Source organism: Xiphophorus hellerii, chromosome 7 (genome assembly GCF_003331165.1).
Source record: "Xiphophorus hellerii strain 12219 chromosome 7, Xiphophorus_hellerii-4.1, whole genome shotgun sequence".
Taxonomy (NCBI): Eukaryota; Metazoa; Chordata; class Actinopteri; order Cyprinodontiformes; family Poeciliidae; genus Xiphophorus; species Xiphophorus hellerii.
This window is the reverse complement of record NC_045678.1, coordinates 19,884,587-19,905,269: the sequence shown is the minus strand read 5'-3', so window position 1 is coordinate 19,905,269 and position 20,683 is coordinate 19,884,587. Positions and strand designations below refer to the sequence as shown.

At 37.3% G+C, this 20,683-nt stretch overlaps 1 protein-coding gene across 3 annotated transcripts; it reads right to left on the bottom strand.

Annotated features, from left to right (window-relative positions):
- Positions 1–41: 41 nt before the first annotated feature.
- Positions 42–19,098, bottom strand: LOC116723263 (collagen alpha-2(VI) chain-like). 3 transcript variants are annotated; one of them, XM_032568026.1, is made up of 28 exons: positions 18,578–19,098; positions 15,235–15,426; positions 13,471–14,075; positions 13,359–13,379; positions 11,302–11,367; positions 11,168–11,221; positions 11,006–11,050; positions 10,900–10,926; positions 10,790–10,816; positions 10,666–10,710; positions 10,537–10,590; positions 10,301–10,363; positions 8,876–8,938; positions 8,750–8,803; positions 8,627–8,662; positions 8,487–8,549; positions 7,918–7,980; positions 7,579–7,641; positions 7,427–7,489; positions 6,391–6,441; positions 6,216–6,314; positions 4,347–4,409; positions 4,212–4,247; positions 4,075–4,120; positions 3,819–3,971; positions 2,353–2,808; positions 2,244–2,282; positions 42–2,159 (listed from the first exon to the last, which is right to left on the bottom strand). In XM_032568026.1, the coding sequence occupies exons 2-28, from the start codon at positions 15,419–15,421 to the stop codon at positions 1,558–1,560; spliced, it is 3,144 nt and encodes a 1,047-aa protein (XP_032423917.1). In that variant the 5' UTR covers positions 15,422–15,426; positions 18,578–19,098; the 3' UTR covers positions 42–1,557. The 3 variants fall into 3 exon arrangements, with proteins under 3 accessions (XP_032423917.1, XP_032423914.1, XP_032423915.1); XM_032568023.1 differs by lacking the exon at positions 18,578–19,098 and having other exon boundaries at positions 15,235–16,025; XM_032568024.1 differs by lacking the exon at positions 18,578–19,098 and having other exon boundaries at positions 15,244–16,025.
- Positions 19,099–20,683: the final 1,585 nt, after the last annotated feature.

Genomic DNA, 20,683 nt, shown 5'->3' with positions numbered 1-20,683 from the left:
GGTTCTGTTAAAAAGTTTAAAAGCAGTTAATATCTTGCTTATATTGGATATTTTATATAGTTTTCAATTGGTGGGAATCCATATTAATTGGACTTAGAGGGTGAATTTAATGGCTAGACAGAGAAAGCACTAGACAAAAACTGATTTTCACCATCTCAAAACAACTGTACTCTTCAAAATGTTATAGAGGTTCAAAATGCTGGGGCTGCAAAGGGTTTGGTGTCCATCTATGGCGCTCGGTGGGGAAGATGTCGGGTGAACCTTGGACAGGTCGCAACTCATCATCACAGGGAAACGGAGAGACAATTATGTGCACAAACACTAAAAACAGCAACATTTTAAGTGACCAAATAACCTGACATAGATATTTAGCCATTGACGGAAACATGTAGACAAAATCCATCCAGAAAAGCCCAAATGTACAGGAGGTGGTGCACTGCCTCCAAACTTTGCTTATTGAGAAAATAATATTCAGCTTCTTTATAAATAACTCTTCTATACATGCATGATTACAATTTACAGGTTCATGAAGCATTAACATTAGTTGTCTTCTTGGTCTATGGCCTCTCGGATTAGCCTTTAGCTTCAGCCTTTTGGGCCAACTAACTGGGTTTTGCATAGCGTGAAAACAACGGGAGTTTCTGCTAAGGAATAACTGCTTATAATCTTTTAACAGAATCACTTAACTTCAGTTGCTTGATGAAAACAATAGAATTTGCTAATTGTGTCATTAATGGCAAATTTAATTAAAGTGGCACATATTTCAGTGTTTTATACATTCAAACTATTTAGAAACATATTAAAGACAATATGTGTGACTGAGAAGGTATCACCAAAAATCCAAAAAACAAGGCATACATTTTTTGTTACATTTGAAGCACAAGGCAGCCATATTGGATTTTGAGTTGGTGAAGTAAATAAGAAAGTTGGATTTCTGAGTACAAATGGACCACACCAAAGTGCTCTTGGTTTCAGCTGTTAGCTATGATATTACCTAATTTCGCTGTATAATTAGTGTTCATGTCTGGAGATGAATTTGCAAGCATTTGGAAAAATAAATTGCTTTACTGGCTATCAAATTAACTTGATGGAAATCTTACCCTTATTTATTTTGTTTTAAGTTTGAGTTTCTTGCAGTTGGAAAACTAAATAGACCATTTTACAAATAAATCGAAACTAACCTAATTTAATATTTTGGTACAAGGAAAAAATGTTATCTGGAAAATGTTCACTCAAAACAATCTGGGTAGACAATATAGAGGTACCCAAAGTCTTTGCCAGTTATCTCTCACCATTGGCTCATTTCTTTTTTTGTTTCATATTTGAACACAAAGAAAATCAGTGCTGGTAAGAACTGAGTTCTATAGAAGCCTCCTCCCCAAATATTTCAGGTTTTGCACATTATTGTTCCTGTTAATCTCTGACTGAGGTGAAATTAGCTGACCTTAATCAGCATTTTTGAGAACAATACAAGGGTGAATTCAACTTGGATCAACTGTTAAAATGGTTAAGTACAGAGCAGTAGCACCAGTACGACACTCACAATGAGGACAGTCTCTAACACACCCACCTGACGAAACGGTCAAAGAAACTAGGCTGTAACAGATCAGAAAATTTCTGACTCTTAAAGATGGCAGTCTGGTCACCCATAGCCAACGTTGTTAGGACTTCTTCATCCACATCACTTCCCGTGGCAATCACAGTGGAAAAGATGTGTTCCCTGCGCATTGCAGAAGCTGCCTCGTCCAGGTTGGTGATATTAGTAATACCATCTGTGATGAAAACAAATGAGACCTCGGCACCACGTCTTGTCTTGCGAGTGGGTCCTTTGCCCAAAATCTCATTGATGGTTTTGAAGATGGCAGGCCCCACTGCTGACGAAGCATCAAGATAATGTAAACCTGATAGACCAGAAGTGATAGCCTTCTGCTCGTGTGTAAGAAGAAAGGCCACTTGGTTTTCATTCTCATTGCCAAACTCTGTCAGTGCCAGACGAGCCCCGTTTTGGTCATTTCTGTTCTTGGCCATTGTCAATGCATTTGCAACCATTTCAACAAAATGACGTGCGTGGCCAAAGTTTTCCATCCCGAGGCGCTCCGAACCGTCGAGAAGAAACACCAGCTCTATGGGTCGTCCAACACATGGAGCTACAGCAAGTTCTGTAATGAAAGAGGACCGCTTACTCAATGACATTCTCTTCATTTTACCATTAAACCAGTAACCTAACCATAAATAAAACCCACCAGTTTTACAGGGAAGATCTGGACACTTAATCACTGGATCTGGAAAAGTAAACAGACATTCAGTGAAGTTTAGGCAGATGCCAAAAGGAGAATGGATGGAGAGACTTACCAGGACAGAGAACTGTTTCCATCTTCTGAATGAAGTTATCAGCCACTAAGTCTGTGTATTTCTTCATCTCAGTGATGCGGTTCTTGTTGTTACAGGCTATTGATACTAGGGTCTCACTGTCATGTTCCTTGTCAAACATGTCACCAACCCCAATGGCATTCACCACCACATTGGGGTCATCGCAGAGGTACCTGAGTTTACTGTCATCATCACGAGGGTCAAAGCGACCGTCTGTAACTACCACTACCGATACTTTGGCACGGGCTCTCTTGCTGTCCCTTATTAAGTTATCATAGGCAAACTTGAGTGCAGAAGGTGTAAATGTGCCCCCAGCAATCCACTGAAGATTCTTCACTGCTGTCTTGAATGAAGACATGGAGTCTATGGAAGGGTCATCGAGTCGTATGACCTCAAATGTTCCTTTGTGACTGAACTGTACCACTCCAACTCTCGTACCTAAAAAACACAGTAACTGTAGATTAATTGCAAGTTGCTAGTATACAGTAAGTAAATGGTCTTTTTTTAATGATAAAACATCTTTAACTGTTTTGTCAATAAAAGGCTTAATTTTTTCAATTGAACAATGCTAAAAAGCTACAGAGTTTTCCCAAATCTCCGACCCACAACTGTGGTAGATTGCCTCTGCCTCAGAAGTTGAAAACTGGATCTTGGGATGATGCCACAGCTAAGCTAGGAGGTTAACTTGTTAAATTTGCTAAGTGTTTTATCACTAACTACAATTAGCAAGGCAAGAGAATTTTTACAAACAAAGATTGTTTGGCACTACATCAGCAGTGGTTAATAAAGTAGAAAAGAGTCAGCAGTGCAAATAAACTGTTTAATCCAGTAACAACTTTCACTATATTTCTGTGGAAACCATATTGAATCTGAATTTGGAGTTAGCGGGAGACCTCTAATGTTCAAATCCAGGATTCCCCCTTAGGGTTCATTCTGTTTCATTTTTCATGCATGAAACCTGGAAATTACAACTTCTGAGTAGAACTCCAATGTAGTGTTAAAAGTGAAAAAACCCAAAATGTGACACACATTGTTGTACTTTTGATACAGAATGACAAAAAGCTACAATAATTTGTACAAAAAGGCATGTTTACCTGAAAACTACTCCTAAATTTAGCTTTTGTTGCACATTCAAAATAACCTATCGATTTTATATAAACCGTCATTACAACTGTAACAATCAATATGCTATTTTCTTTTAGACATAGTAGTCAGGAATCATATGATATTGTATTATTATTGTTTGTATAAAGTTGTTGAACCCAGTGATAATTTAGATGTAGTTTATCATATTGTGGAAATAACAGCAAAGTTTTAACGTAACATTAGGTGGGAAAACAATAGGCTCTGACTTTCAAATCACTGAAACATTCCCAACAGTTTGACACATGATCGCTGTGTTGATTTTCCTTTAGAAAAGGATTGAATGTTATTTTTGTGGACTGTACCCGTTGGAGATGTGGGGTCGGAGGCCATTGATCCCAGCCTGTTGATGGTGTTGATAACAAAGTTCTTTTCCAGGGTGAAGTTGGCCATCCCAACACTCTCAGAGCTGTCAATTACAAAGACAATGTCCAGAGCGCCGCAGTGTTTCTCACAGTCTGAGTGAAAAAAAAGAAAAGAAAATGCAACAAGTGGCTCAGCATGTTTAAAGATGATAACTGCAGAGCTGTGTTGGAATGAGGATCACGTCTCTCTGCCTACCACAACAACCACAGGTCTCCCTGATGTACGTCATAACATCACAGTCCTGGAGTAACATTAAGACGGTTTAGAGACATTCAGTTTCAAGGAATATAAAGAGCCTACTTTTATTCATGGTATTTTTCAGTTTGACTTACAGTGAGCCCAGGATCCCCAGCTGGCCCTGGACCCCCCTGCACAAGCACATGACAAAGACAGAGTGGCGATATTGGATCTGAAATCTTTATGCATGGTCAGGTGATTACTGAAGTGGTTTTGCTGATGATTCTTACATCTTTTCCAGGGTCTCCCTGGGGTCCTCTCTCTCCTGGCTCTCCTGGCTGGCCTGGTTCACCCTGAATGCAAAATATTTTTCTGGTGAAGTGACTCAGACCTCATACCAAGCATGTTTTAAGTAGTAGTGACTCATTCTCTGCATATGTATAAAGTGTTCAGCTATAGTCTTTTTTAGAGAAGTGGGGCGTTGTGGTCATTGATTTTGCTCCTTGTTTGAAGAAGTACTGTACTGTCCATAAACTACACATGGACAGTACAGAAGATAAACTGCATCTGTTTCATTGCAAAAAATATCACAAAGAAACAGATGGCAGTAATGATAATGATGATAATGATGATATCTGGGGCTCCTTTTTCCATGTCTAAAAAAGAAGCTCCACAGTTTTTTCTGCCTTTTTCAATGACTATTTTCTGTTTCTTCTTTCGTGATAATATTTAGGTTTTCTATTTCCACCTGAGTAATCCTCACAGTGAAACTTGGTTTCTAAAGAGCCTGTTTCCCCAAAAATATGTCTTGTGAACTATTCAGCCAATTGTTGTAAAGATGATGTTTTTAAAAATTTATACGACACACAAGTTATGTGAAAAAGTATTTTCCTCCCTAAAGACTTCTTTAACTTTTTTGGTTAAAATAAATGTTTCAGATACTGAAACCAACCCTGATCTATGTGATAAGATAACTACTCCTCCTTTTACATCACAAATTAGCTGACAAAATGGAATGGAATTCAGAAATCACTTAACTAGAAACTGCATGACAACATGAAGTAGGCTAAAACATCTCAAATAGCAACACATCAATCTCTGATATAAAGAAATTCAATAGCAGAGGACTCTGAAATCTATCAATCTGGGAATGGCTGCAAAGTTATTTTTTAAGTCTTTGAAACTCCAGTAATGGACAAAGGATTAATTGCACATTTTGTCAATAGTATTAGTCATAATTAATTGATGTTAGTAATATTATTTTGCTTGTAAGATTGTCATAAAGGCCAGTCACGAGAGTTAAAATACAAATTTTGTAATCTTATAGTGGTTGTCCAGTAGGTGGCTGCATATGGAGTGACTAAATAAAGTCCAGTAAAGTAGTTTTTGTGCAAGTCTACATCAGCACCAAATGAGATGACGGCCTTTGACTAACTGGCCACTGTAGTAGCTATTCTTTAGGAAAGATGTATTTAGGCAACCTTTTAAGTTGAAATGAAGGCAAAAGACATTTTATTGTGGTGGACGAATCTTGCAGAAAAATGTAACATCAATACTTTTGAAAAACAGAAAAAAGAAGACCTACTGTAACTCAAGTCTGTTTTACAAAACAGTAGCTTCTTCAAGTGCGTACATTTTCCTATTTATTAATTGTTTTTTACTTTTATGTAACTTCTTTGATGTGAAAGTAGAATTTTCATGAATCTATTCATGCAAACATTCAAAGTTATCTTTAGGGACTGATCAAAAAACGACAAGGACAAAGACGACATAATTAAGGATTTAGTTAAACTTTACAAAATAAAATAAATTCACAGATTTAGATGTATTTGGTGCAACAACATAGGCTAATTAATGCATTATTAGTTCTAAAAACTTCATTTAAGCAAAATCACTTATTGAGTTAAAATACTTAACATGGGCCTGAAAACTTGATTGTTACACTATACATAGTTTCATTTAAGTACTTCTTCTGTTGTGTGCATTCAGCAATCCAAGTGCTTGAGGCAGAACGGTCTGCACAGCATTTGTTTTTGAGATAAGAGTTTTTCCCTGTTTCAGCAGAACCGTATAAACATTAGTTTCAGCTTATCTGCTCAGCATCTCTGTTTAAACCCTAAATTGCCTTTCCATTAAAGACATTATGTCTTTATTCTTACAGGCTCTCCTGGTGCTCCTTTAGCTCCTGGCTCCCCTTTTGCACCGCATTCACCTCTGCCCCCTCTGGGTCCTCTCTTGCCTGGATCTCCTCTCTCTCCCTGCAAAGCACAGAATTCACTTTTACTCATGCATCTAAAACCTGAAGGATATAATATGAACAGAAAAAAATCATACTGTTGGTCCTCTTGGTCCAGGGTAGTTGAATCCTGGTCTTCCATTGTCTCCCTTTAAGCCAGGACAGTGTTGAATGTTAAATAATTATATACAAAGATTAGGTTTTGGTTATTAATGCTTTACAACATCACTTCATTTCTCCAATATAAATAAAAAACTCACAATTAGGGATTTGTTATTTGTTGGGGTATTTTCAGAGTAAATGAGTGACATTAGAAAACACCAGAGGGCGATAGTGAACTAATTTCAGAGGAGAATTACCAAAACAGAATTTTGTCAACAGAATCGATTTTTATTGTAGGAATGCAGTACAGGATGGAGTGAACACTCTTATGTTCCCCAAGGTCCCAGCCATGCTGGAAAATTGAGTCAACTTAATGAAAATAAGGTGTGGGAACTAATTTTACTTGCCCCACTTTTCGTCACAATATTATGAATCTTTTGCTGGATAATCGTGACTTTAAATAAAGCATCACACGGGAAAGAGATTATATAACCCCTCGGTTTAAGGAGTTTGACCTATAAGTCAGCAGTCAGACCCTATAACAACCATGGATATACAGTAAGTGATGAGTAGACATCACTTTTTAGCATCAGATGCTAAAAAAAAAACATGTTTACATGTGAAATTAGCTGAGTTTTGAAAATATAGATTTTTTAAAACAGACTGACTATTTATAAGTATCTAACACTCAAAACTAGATTTGAAAATCCACCTTAGCAACATGCCCAGTCCAAACTACTGCCTCCAGAATTTCTCCTCCTCACTGGAAATATAACCACATACATTTTCATTAAATGAGCTTAAATTTAAGCCAAAGTCTCTCATTTCTTTCTTCCTGGTGGCCAATGTGATGGGAAAGTTTAAGTCTTCCTTATGCACATACAGTATATACTAGTTTTTCAGAGTGGTAAATATCTGAATACAGTTTTTGTTGATTTTGATTTTAGACCTCCAAATAAAACTGTTAAAATGCCGTTAAATTTAAAAAGTGTAAAAACTATTACATTTAGAGTTAAAACTTGACCTACTCACCTGCGGTCCACGTGGTCCAGGGTCTCCTCTCAGTCCGGGTTCTCCAGGAGGCCCCACTGTGCCCTACAGTGTCAAAGGTTAATGGCTCCATCAGCTCATGAACTTTAACTATTAATCTGTTAATAATAATGATGATATTATGAACTTCACACATTTCCTCCAGTTCTGCCTGGTTCTCCTGGCCGACCCCTTGGTCCTGGTAGTCCTTGGTCTCCCTGAAAACATTAAAGGAAATGCTTTCACCGGATTTAACCTTGACTCTAGGCCCCACACACAGAATTACTCATGTGGACGGGAATTTGGCAGTGGACAACACAGGCCAAACCATTTCAAAAGGATTGTGTTTTCCCTGGAGAAAGACCTCTTTTTTCCTGATACAAGACTCAGCTGGAGTTGTTTTGGCTGATCCATTGTGCTTGAAGGCGTAGCTTCATTATATGATGTGTAACAAGGCTCTGAGTTGTCTCTCCAGCCAAAGCCCACCCACTCACCTTCGCACCCCTAACTCCATCTTCCCCAGGTCGACCTCTGTCCCCTGATGCTCCTTGATCTCCCTTCAAAGAAATATTGCGTGAGAATTTTAAATTATAAATAATTGGTTAATCTGAATAAAGAAATGAGAGCAAAACAAGAATCTTCCTCAGAATTCAAAGAAATTATCTGATGCATTGCATAACTAAATCATGACAGGAGGGGGTTCTGCTCTCTGGGGCTGTAGAGTTGTGCAGAAAATGTAAAAAACATGATATTTTCTGTACTTCTACAGCTGAAAATTCATGTCAACAGAATTTCATGCTGTTTGTCAGTATTTCAAAAGATTAACCGAGTTTCAGATCACTAGCAGACACCCTCCTTCCTTCATGATCTTTGCATTTAAAAAAAATAAAAAATACTCCATAGTTTACCAAGACACCCTGCAGTAGAAGTTCTCTAGTATTTACTTTTGGTTTTAGTTTCCTAACTTTTCTCAGTTTGAAAAAGGAATAGATCTGCTTTAAAAATCCAAAACTTTAAATGTCATCAGTAGATGACAACTGATTTTTTTCAATGTAAAACTCACCTTCGGTCCTGGGGTCCCATCTTGTCCTGGCGCCCCCTTCCTTCCAGGATCTCCCCTCCTGCCCTGTTAATGTTTGATAAAATATGAATGTCGAAATTTTACAACTCAAAAACGAATCTTTTAAATAGTGCTTGAAATACCAGTTCGCCCTTCAGTCCTGGTTTTCCACTGATCCCCTGAAAGAAATGCAAATGTACTATAAGTGTCATCACTCTACCAATAATTTATGTTGTAGGACATTTAAATAAATCTATGATACATACAGGAACCCCTCTTCCTCCAGGTGATCCTGGATTTCCAGGATTTCCCTTTTCACCCTAAGAAATGGTAAGTCAGGTTAGTGGCTGTATTTTTTTCATCATTCTGCTGTGTTTCAAACTAAAGCTTACCTTTAGTCCTGGATTTCCCACAGGGCCTGGGGGGCCTATCTTCCCTGGGAGACCTGTATCACCCTGAATCAACAAAGACAAGGACACAATTAGATTTAAACATTGGATATGGACAAAGAAAATACTGAATATGGATGCTTGCTTTAAAGAACTTATTTAATCATGGTTTGAAGGTGTTGAAATTTTTAAAATATAAAACAAATAAATCACATTCTGCCTTTCCTTTGGTTTTCAAAGCACAAAATTTGTGTTAAAGCACACTTTTATTTTCTGAAAGAAAAGAGCTACTTGAGTCATGCTCACAAAAACAGGAAGATGCTACCATATATGGGGGGAAGTTGTTGTATCCTTTCCAGCTGCAATAATCGTCTCTGTGCACGTAAACACAGGTGAGAAGGATGGATCCTTCCTTATATGCCCAAACAGTTAATAATAATTAGCATAGTAAAATTTAGGAACATTGCTTTTTACCCAAGTCTGAGCCAAGGGAGCTAGATAAGAAAAAAACAGTTGATTGCAGATGTTATTTTTTTCTACACTGGGACATTTTAGTGAAACTATTATAACCTTGGTTTCCAGATTCCTTCAAAAATATGTTTTTGCTAAATAGTGTGTTACATGAATAGTCAACACTGATTTGTCGCTCCAGTATGAGATCTATTTTGCGCCTGAATGATCTAAAAGTCAGAGTTAAGTGGCTTGAAAAATAAACAAAACATTCCTCCCTAAATGATCAGAATCTGGACGTAAAAAGCAACCAAATTCCAATGAAAAACTCAGTAATACCTTCAAAACATTATTAAAAAATATGAACCACACAAAAGTATTGAAGGATGTCACCAAATGTACAAAATCATACTGTACGTGTGTATAACTTTTTAGAAAACACATATACTGTATATGCTATGGATAGTTTATACACAGAGCTGAAATCTGTAATTGAAAATTTGAAGGTACTGAGTCGTATTAACAAGGTGAAATCCTGCAGGTTTGCAAGAATAATTTTGACAGCTAATTAAGTTGTTTAATTTGAGACATTTTTTTCTGCTTCAACAGATGTAATGCATATATTTGCAGACTTTTTTCTTCTTTTTCGCTGCTTGAGTAAAGTATTAACATGCTCTTTTTGCTTTAATACACTGGTTTGCTTATGTGACACATCCTCTTTCAAAAGTTGTGCTCAAACTGGAAATTTCCTTTCTGCCTATTAAACAAGTGAAGATCCCCATAAAAAGTTGATGGTCCAGGCTGCTATTCCAACATCCTGAGTGTTTCACTGTGAGTCCAACAAATTCTGAATCTCCAGCCTTGCTTTATGTTACCTATGCATTTTTGAGCTGTTCTTTTTTTATTTTATGTTTTTTACATTTTTACCTCGTCTTTCTCCAGACTAAAATTGTATAAACTTAGACTTCTTTTTCACACCTTTTCTCCCGTTTTTCCAGATAATCCAGAGTCACCAGGGTCTCCTCGGTATCCATTTGGTCCCTTAAAAACAGGCATTGAATGAGTCAGACATCTGTGGGTGATTAATGATAAAGTTAAACACCATCTGATTGATCTATATGTGCAACATGGTAGAAGTGATTGTGTTCTTTCTTGCGGTGACTACGACAAGATCAATATTCAAAAACAGATTTCAATAAAAGCATAAGACTCACTTTTTCACCTGGATCACCTTTGCAGCCAGGAGCTCCAATTCGACCAAATTTACCCTGAAATTTCCACAGGTCAGTGAACATGTCTCTAGTATCCTGTGCCTTGAAAACGTAACATGCGTCTCCAGTTACCTTTTGTCCATCTGTTCCATTCCTTCCTGGTGAACCCGCCGCACCCTGCAAGAAACAACAAACACAATTAATTTTCGGAGTCTAGAAACGAGTGGTGTAGCCAAGCATTAAAATGTTGCTATACCTTTGCTCCAATTAATCCAATTTCACCCTGTTTGAAAGAAATAAATTTATTACAGCTGGTATTTTATTTCTCTCACTGGCACATAATCAGAAAGTTTTAGAAAATCTCACCTTTTCTCCTTTAAAACCAACTTCTCCCTGAGGGCAAACAAGAATGAACAAATTATTAAGATAAATAAATGAAAAACGTATAAATATTTGGTGAGCTTCACCAAACCTTTAGACCAGGTCGTCCAATTGAACCTTCAATCCCAGGATCACCCTGAATTGGAACATTTTATTTAAAAGTGAGCTGTCGTTGAAAATTAAAAAAATAAAATAAAATCACAAGTTGTTTTTTTGTTTTTTTTCACTAGATTTGACATATTCTCAGGCATACCTGGTTACCTTTATGACCTTTTGGTCCTTTGATGCCTCTGTCTCCTTTAATGCCCTACAAAAATAACAGCAAAATGAACATTTTGCAAAACAGGAGACAAAACATGAAAACTAGCATAGCACTAGCATACTGACTTTTTGACCTGAGGCCCCTTTTCGTCCCGGGATCCCAGGGACTGCAAGGCATGTAGGTTTATAACACTGCAAGTAGAAGAAGAACAAAAATAAATTAATTCATAATAAATAAACAAAACATTGTTTCAAAATTAAAAAGAATTAGACACCGTAGCAGATTCTAAAGGTTTTTGTTTTAAGGATTTTCTGCATTAAGCATTGGTTTGTGTGCTTATGGGGGATGAATGTTTTGCTTCATAGATAAAAAAATACCTGGTATCTCTACTGTTCAATTATAATAATAGAAACTAAGTAAATGTTTCCACATTAAATGTTCTGCATCCATTTATGGTTTAATTCCTGATTAGAAACTATGTTCTCTCTTTTCTCAACAAATATGAGCAAATAATCCACAAGCAGGTCTTCTATTGGTGTAGGTTGGCTTTTGTCAAATGCTCTATTATTTTCTTCGACAGATTCATTGCATGTTTTTGTTTTGAATTTGAATATTTGAACATTTGCAACACACTGGCTGGCAGAAGAAACCTCTCAGGGCAACATGGGGTCAGTGCTGATATGTAGCTCAAAAAACTATTATTGCACTGAGGCGCCATTGCTTTTGAAGGATATTGTACTAAACAATTTGAGGTGATAGATTGCTGGATTCATGTCAGTTCATGACCAGACAGAGCTTCGTCAACAGGTGGATGAAGAGTTTGTGTCAGCATGTTTGATTGCTTTGTCTTATACATCACCAAATGAGAACCATCTTTATTGGCCACATTTGCGCACAGAAACAAGAAATTTAACTTTGGTTCCACTTTCTAAACAATATACAAACATTTCAAATATGATTATGAAAAAAATATGGTAGAAAACAAAAGCAGTCTTCTAAGTAAATATTTGTATGTTTTTTGAAAAAAGAAAAACACTGTACATGCAAATTATAAAACACAAGAGGTCTAAACAAACACAAGATGTTTGATTTTGTGAAAAATCCTGTTAACTCTTTGAACTATGCACTCTTGTTGTGAATGGTGTATGTGTATTGGGATCAAGGATGTGGAATTCATTGCATTCTGCTGCATCAGGATGGGGTATGTTTCTTTTTCCTGTGATGTCACCCTTTAGTTTTATTTTATTAATACTTTGGGATTATTCAAATGTCTGGGAATGAAATGTCATTATTTTGAAAGTAGATCAGGTCCTTAGTTTCAGTTTCAAGCATATGGCACACTGAGGTGTTAGAAATCAGTGCAGACAGCACAGTGTGGTGAGAGATTAAACCATGCTGAGTCACAGTTGCGTGGATTCTCTCGAAGTTGCAAACACATTAAATGTACATGGCGTGTGTGACCCGCAGTGCTTGTGTAGAAGAACTGTTCAACAAATCCAAAAACCTGTGGCAGCCTGGGTTTTCTGGTGATCATATTGTGTCTCCTACAGTGTTCAGTGCAGAGTAAGGTGATGCTGATGTGGTGTTTTTCTATGGCATCACGTCTTCCTATGCCATATGTTTTAAGATTTAAAAGAACTAGCTCATTTGTGAAAACAGTGGTGATCCCATTTCAAAATGTTTGACCAACCTCATTAATCTTTGATGTGCCTTGAACAAAAGAACAAATGTTTCATGAGCATGGTGTAGGGTAAGTTAATCTAAGAAACTACTTGTGGATTGAAGCTTTCATTGTTTATACATTTAAAAGCACATTGGATCTTCTGTGACTTTTAAGTAGAGTTATATATTTTTAGCTTACAAGCTGTAGCTATATCTCCAAGGACAAATTGTTATTGCTCAATAAATTAGTAAAAAAAAAGTAAATGACATGATGAGATGAGTTCTAACATCCTTTTCAAGGTCATTAAAGTTTTATTAATCTGTATAAATATAACAGATTCAAATCAAAGCATAATGACTCTAGTGAACTCTAGCAGGTAGTTATTTAAGTTCAATATTAGGGGAGGGATTCATAATCATTAGGTAAACAAGTAAAGGAACAGTTTCTTCAAAACCTTGGGACTAGAACAAATGAAGTGACGTTTTAGTGGATCAATCATTATTTTTTAAGATGTCTTACCTGTAGATATGCTTGATATTTCTGCAAAACAAAAACAGCAGTCAGTCAGGCAAGTTTCTTCTACCAATAAAATCTTATAAAAGTATTTAGAAAAAATAAGATCTCAGATCACCATGACTTTGATGATGCGATCAATAGTTTCAATGTTCATCCTCGGTCTTCCATTAACAATCTCCATGACTATGTAATCGTCTCGGTACACCTCTGTGGGTGAGCCGACTATCTCCCTCATCCCTAGTTCATCGATGTGTCTGGAGGCTGCTACTGAAAAAATGTGGATCCCTTGATCCCGAGCCCTGTCGCCTGCCACCTTGATCCCCCCACATGGACTCCCCGTCACGTGACCATCTGTGATGACCACTGAGAACAGGACAGCCTGTGTCCCTGAGTACGTCATCTGGTGGGTCATATTTGTGAGAGCGCAGTCGATGTAGGTGCCTTTGCCCAGGTATTTTATCTGACTGAGATTCCTGATGAAGCTCTGTTTGGTCGTGAACTGACTGAACAACACCTGCTTCTGAGAGAAGTGCAATCCCCCAAAGGACCAAGTGATCTGGATCTGGCCCCTGTACTCCTCATTTTCGAGGTTCTGGACGAATATCTTCATGAATTCCTTGATGCTCTCCACCAGACTCCCGGGCGGAGATTCCTGCAGGGCGATGGTCTCTGAGGTGTCAATGGTGAAAAACAGCTTGATGGGACAGTCGATGATCGTTGCTGGACAGGAGGATGCCAACAAAAATGTAAATAAGTTGCAAATGTTTTTTGTTAACATTATTGAGCGATAAGGTACAAATAGGGCAAGATGCAGTGTAGTTTGTTATACTCTAAAAAATTTTTTATTAGAGTTCCTACACACTTTTTATATCAAAATTGCACACTTTTCCAGACCAAATATTCAAAAATGCAAAATTCTTATATGTAAATGCAAAAGTAAATAGTAAATCCATGGCAGATATGTTTTCAGTGGTCAGAATTTGAACATAAAACCTGCAACAAAAAAAAGACTAGACGATAAGAAACAATAAACAAAGTATAGCAGGTGTTGGGGAAACAGATGTAGTGATGGAAAGAATAATGAATGGATTGATGATTAAATAGCTGCATGAAAGAATGACAGATGAACACATTATGTATAATTATTAGTACCATGAACAAACATGGCTGATGGAATGAGGGAACAACTGGCAGAATGAGACAGAATGAAACCTGAAAATCCAATTATTTTTCATGTACCATAAAATTCCTAAATTTCACTTTCATGCCTTTTCATACTGCTGGGCTGCATAGGAAACGACACAGGCTGTCCTGTTCTGCAACTTTTATGCTATTAGGATTTTTTGCATGAAAATGAAAGTGCATATAATGCATGTAATGATTTGAAAAGGTTCATTTTCATTGTGAGTCTTGGAACATCAGTCTGTACAAAACAAGCTTTGTGTTCCTGGTTTAAAATAAGCTCAGCCTCAAGGTGACAGAGCATTACATGCTGCTCTTAGGCATTAGTGTGAATCATCTAATAAATTATAGCACAAATAAAGCCTTTCACATTCACATAACTCAAACTCTTTTGTCTGGTTAAATTACAGTAATTTCACATCCATAGAGTGCAATTAATGCTGTTTTGTAATGTATTATAGAAGCAGACGAGTGCCTCCTTCATCCTTCTTTACTATCTCTTTTTCATGTTCAGTCGTGCTCGAACTTTATTGCACTTTTAACCCGTCTACGTTTTTATTTCCACTGGATACTTCCAGCACTGCATATAAAACAGGCAAATTAAATATAAATCAAAACGACCTCAAGTCCTTCAAGGCAAATCCAGAAAAGTGGATATTGCAGTTTCCTGACCTAAAATTAAATTACAATAACTCACTCTCACAACCTTCTGGTCTTGGTGTGGGCTCTGGCGGCAGCGGAGCCGGTGTTGGTTCCGGACTGTCACCTCGTCCAGGTATGGGCCTGGGTCCTCGAGGGGGAGCAGGTTGAGGCGATGCGGCTTGGAACACCGTCAGAATGATGACCCATAAAATCATTGGCGCGACTGAATTGATTCCAGTCATTTTTCCTGAAACACAGCAGCTGCTCTGTGTCATCTTTCTAATCCAAAGCGCTGTTTCAATGCAGGAAGTTACTGTCAGAGAGGTGAGATTCCACAGAGGGCGACTCAGCGGAGCTTACAAATGTTTATTGCAATTTCAGACAGTGTTAACAAAATGTCTCTTGATATTTATATCTACATTTATCTGTTTTGAGAAAACAGGAATTCCTTAACAACATGGAATTCTGTTTGAAAAAAGTCTCAGCCTGGATGTACTGTCTGATAAGAGTTTATGAATAAAATGTGGTGAGGAACATTTTGGCTGGAGTTTAAGTACTATGATGTGAGTCAACATCAACAAGCAACAAACAAAATAACGAGCTGATGGGAGGCTGTTGCATTTTTTCCTAGTTTTCTGTCAGACCAGATGTTAGAAAGTCAGATGATCAAACTGATGGTGGTCAAGGTTACAAGCAGAGAACTAACAGATGCAAAAGCCTTTTCTGTGTGTTCACAACTTGAGTATTAAATCACTTTTATCACTCAACTGAATCTCCTTTTTTTATTGCTTGAAGCATGATTAAGAAAATACACACTCACATTCTCCAGCCAATGTTGTGTAACCATTTTAATCTATGGTCAATTACTTCAAATACACTGCCTGGCCAAAAAAAACGTCGCCACCAAAAAATGGTCACACTCTCTAATATTTTGTTGGACCGCCTTTAGCTTTGATTACAGCCCGCATTCGCTGTGGCATTGTTTCAATAAGCTTCTGCAGTGTCACAAGATTTATTTCCATCCAGTGTTGCATTAATCTTTCACCAAGATCTTGTATTGATGATGGGAGAGTCTGACCACTGCGCAAAGCCTTCTCCAGCACATCCCAAAGATTCTCAATGGGGTTAAGGTCTGGACTCTGTGGTGGCCAATCCATGTGTGAAAAAGATGTCTCATGCTCCCTGAACCACTCTTTCACAATGTGAGCCCGATGAATCCTGGCATTGTCATCTTGGAATATGCCCGTTCCATTTGGGAAGACAAAATCCATTGATGGAATAACCTGGTCATTCAGCATATTCAGGTAGTCAGCTGACCTCATTCTTTGGGCACACAATGTTGCTGAACCTAGACCTGACCAACTGCAGCAACCCCAGATCATAGCACTGCCCCCACAGGCTTGTACAGTAGGCACTAGGCATGATGGGTGCATCACTTCACCTGCCTCTCTTCTTACCCTGATGCGCCCATCACTCTGGAACAGGGTAAATCTGGACTCATCAGACCACATGACCCTCTTCCATTCCTCCAGAGTCCAATCTTTATGCTCCCTAGCAAACTGAAGCCTTTTTTTCTGGTTAGCCTTACTGATTAGAGGTTTTCTTACGGCTACACAGCTGTTCAATCCCAACCCCTTGAGTTCCCTTCGCATTGTGCGTGTGGAAATGCTTTTGCGTTCATAATTAAACATACTCCTGAGTTCTGCTGTTGTTTTTCTTCGATTTGATTTGACCAAACGTTTAAGTAATCGCCAATCACGATCATTCAGGATTTTTTTCCGACCACATTTCTTCCTGGAAGACGATGGTTCCCCACCATCCTTCCAGTTTTTAATGATGCGTTGGACAGTTCTTAACCCAATTCTAGTAGTTTCTGCAATCTCCTTAGATGTTTTCTCTGCTTGATGCATGCCAATGATTTGACCCTTCTTAAACAGACTAACGTCTTTTCCACGACCACAGGATGTGTCTTTTGCTATGGTTGTTTAAGAAATGAGGAGTTACTCATTGCATCAGCTGGGGTTAAATAACTTGTTGCCAGCTGAAAGATATTCACCTATGCAGTACTTAACCAATAGGAGGCTTATACCTATTTGCTTAGTTAAATCCAGGTGGCGACTTTTTTTTTGGCCAGGCAGTGTATAAACAACATTATTTCTTTTTGAAAATACTTTTCTTTACAGAATAAAAAAAACACGATTGTCAGGAAACAAGTAAAGATGTACCACAATAAAATGTAATAAATATCTTAATTTAAAGTTTACACAGTCATTCCATATTTCTGAATGTGGCAGAACAGTGAACCCCTAAACCTTGCTAAATTCTGTGAACTCTTTAGATCCCCTCTAAAACACTTGGATCTGTCTTTTTTAATGGATAAAACTCTGAATTAACCTTAATATCCATTAATTATGCTTTAGCATTACTAACAAAGCTAACATCAACAGTTTTCCTCTTATCTGCTCTTGAGGGTGCAGCCAATCTGCATTAAGGAAAATAAATATCACTCCTGGATTGGTTGTTTTCAAAACATCAGCCAAAAAAATATTTCAGATATGCTCTCTTAAAAGAAAATCCATTAATAGACAGGTTTTCCACAAATTGATTAGAGTCACGTTCCACAGAAAAATCTGCAAATACCGAACAGGTGAAGGCTGGGAGAACGATTTCAGCAACATCAATGTTGAAAACTACCAAACAAGCCCACAACAGTGAATTACAGGCAAAAACTCCTCAAACAGGAAAAAATGATAAAGAAGTCATAAACAATCTCAACTTTTCAGGTAAACAGACTCAGTGAGTTTGCTACTTTTCTAACTTCCTATAACACCCGGCTGTGGTGCAGTGTTAATGCTAGCATATAAACAAACAGGAACAACAAACTATACCACTCACTTCAACAATCGCCTCTCCCAGCATGTTCATAGAAGACAATCTAACAAATCTGGTGACAAATTAACAATTTGATAAAATTTGCTTCTTTTTTTTTTTTTTTTTTACCTGATTTCTGTAAATCTCTATTTTGGTAATATGAATCAAGCAGACTTCTCCAGCCTGACCACACCCACACTTTGTTGCTCGTACATAAATACTTTTAAACAAAACAAAAACGTAATCAGAAACTTAATTATGAAAGAACAGCAAGATTTAACAGTGCTATCCCTAAAACATCATCCCTGACTCTACAATTTGGGCTCTTGTTCCCATAAGTTGTGACCTTATTTTTTGAAATTCAAATAACTTTTTTTTTCAGTTTCAGTAGAATAACATCAAATGTATTCACTCACCTCTCTAAGATAATCTTTATTAATAAAGTTGCCTCTGTGCTTGTATAGACTCAGTTAAACTAGTCTAAGCAACAACAACAAAAAAAGTAAAATAGGGTAAAGACTTCTTACCTCGGCAACAGCACACAAAGAATGTAAACTCCAAACTGAGTCAGGAAATTCAAGCAATCTCCACAGACTGCAAAGTCCAGATAATCATCTCAATCGGAAAGTTCCCATATCAGCAGATTCATCCGGGGTCAGCCTCTGGTTGGGGAGAGCTGCACTGGAGAGAGACGTTTAGATGAAAGCGTATTGTGTGGGACGACAGCTGGACAGCGACAGCAGCACAAGCTGCAACACAAAGACTCAGTTCTGCAGACTTGAAGTGGATTTGGATTAATACAGCATGCTGGAACAAACCATCTATCAACAGAATCTGATAGAACATGTGTCAGATCGCAGACTGAATCTCTCCAAAGAACATCTTTTTTTACAAACACATCAACTCCCACTGCTGCATATCCTTACATGGAGAGAACAGCTCACACTCACTCCCTGTTTATATCTCTATGTTAAACAGCATGGGAGATGTCATCCTGGAATTCAGGCGCTGCTGTAAAAAAAAAGAAGATAAATTACAGATTAAGAAACTGTTATTTGATTAATCAGTCTAGATGCGCACACAAGCACAAAAGTATTTTGAATTTCTGAAATAATTTTGGAGCATCAACGTTTTATGGACAAGATAATATTTTATGTCCTTTTTTAAATATTGTGAAGATATTTTACATTTTGTTCTGTACAAGTTAGAATGTAATCATCTCATTTGAAATATCCCAACTTGTAAGGCTAAAGTCAAATGGTTCAAAATAATTTTGACATTATAATATAGCTTAATAAAAATATAAACAAATAATACACAAGACATTGCTTACTTATTAAGAAATGAATACAATCTATATGTGTGCTTGTAAGGGTTTTTCTTTATTGATTATTACTTTTAGTATTTATCTGTAGCAGCCTCTAATTTAAATATGATATATGTCTATTGTGAATAGTTGTTTTGTTTATTTGTTGATGTAGTCTTAATCTCCCCTAAATGTCTTTTCCACATTCATATTAAGGTTCAAGAAATATGTGTTAGTTTATATATGACAGGAATTTAAACTTCTTTTTTTTTTTTTTTACAATAATACGTTAGGCTGACCAAAACTGAATTCCTCCAATACCGCTACAAAAATGTCAAAGGACTCTACTTTAGCTGCAGCAGCACAAGCTTTCTTCTCACCTCTATAAGATATGACATCAATTTTTCATTGTCTCTTGAAGGACACTTTTTTTTTATTCACAGACATACTCTGTGGAGAGATTAATACAGATGACCTGCCTGTATTTTCATGCCCCTGTGATTTTATTCATAATTTAATGAATCAAGAATGAATCAAGGGCAGGGACATGTCCTCTCTGCAGAAACTGCGATCCTCCGTTGTCCTCCGTAGATTGAAACTTTGTGCTTCACTTAACCAGAGTACTTTAACGCAATTACAGATGTGCTCTGGTGAAAGAAGCTATAAGAAACACTCAGACTCTGGAGTGGGTGAGTACGCAGTGGACTTTCTGAACTCAGACTTCTACCATTAGGATGATCATTTCACACTGAAATTCTGGGGTTAATCTGAAGAGACAGAGCGTCTACATGTAATTACACACTTATTTTAGCTACAGAGAAAATGTTAGGAAGTTTGCAATCATAACTTGAAGAAATACTAGTTCTGTAGAAAAGCTATTTTCCAGCAGTTTAATACATTTCAGTTAAACTCATTTCTGTCAGAAAAACTAGTCCCATTCACAATGCATTAATGCTTTGTTTTCAAATGCTTAGGTTCCTGTCTAACAAATATTTATTTTCCATCAGCAGAATAACCAAGGCTACAGCCATAGAGCAGGTGATTGTAGTGAAAGAAATCAAAGGGGAGAAAGTTAAAGAAAGGGAGCAGAGGCATGTCCTTGATAATGGATCAGTTGCTCTAAGGCAGCCTTATTTAATTATTTTCTTTGCTTTTGTCTTTTGCTTAATTCTTTCCGAAGTTAATTTCTCCAAGTTGGGGGTGAGGATGACCTTGGATGATATGAGCAAGATTATAAGTGGCTTGTGATAAAAGAGAAGTTGCATGAGCAGTCAGCTGATCATGACGGGAGGCACATAAAAAAACAAAAACTGTTATACAAGCTAAA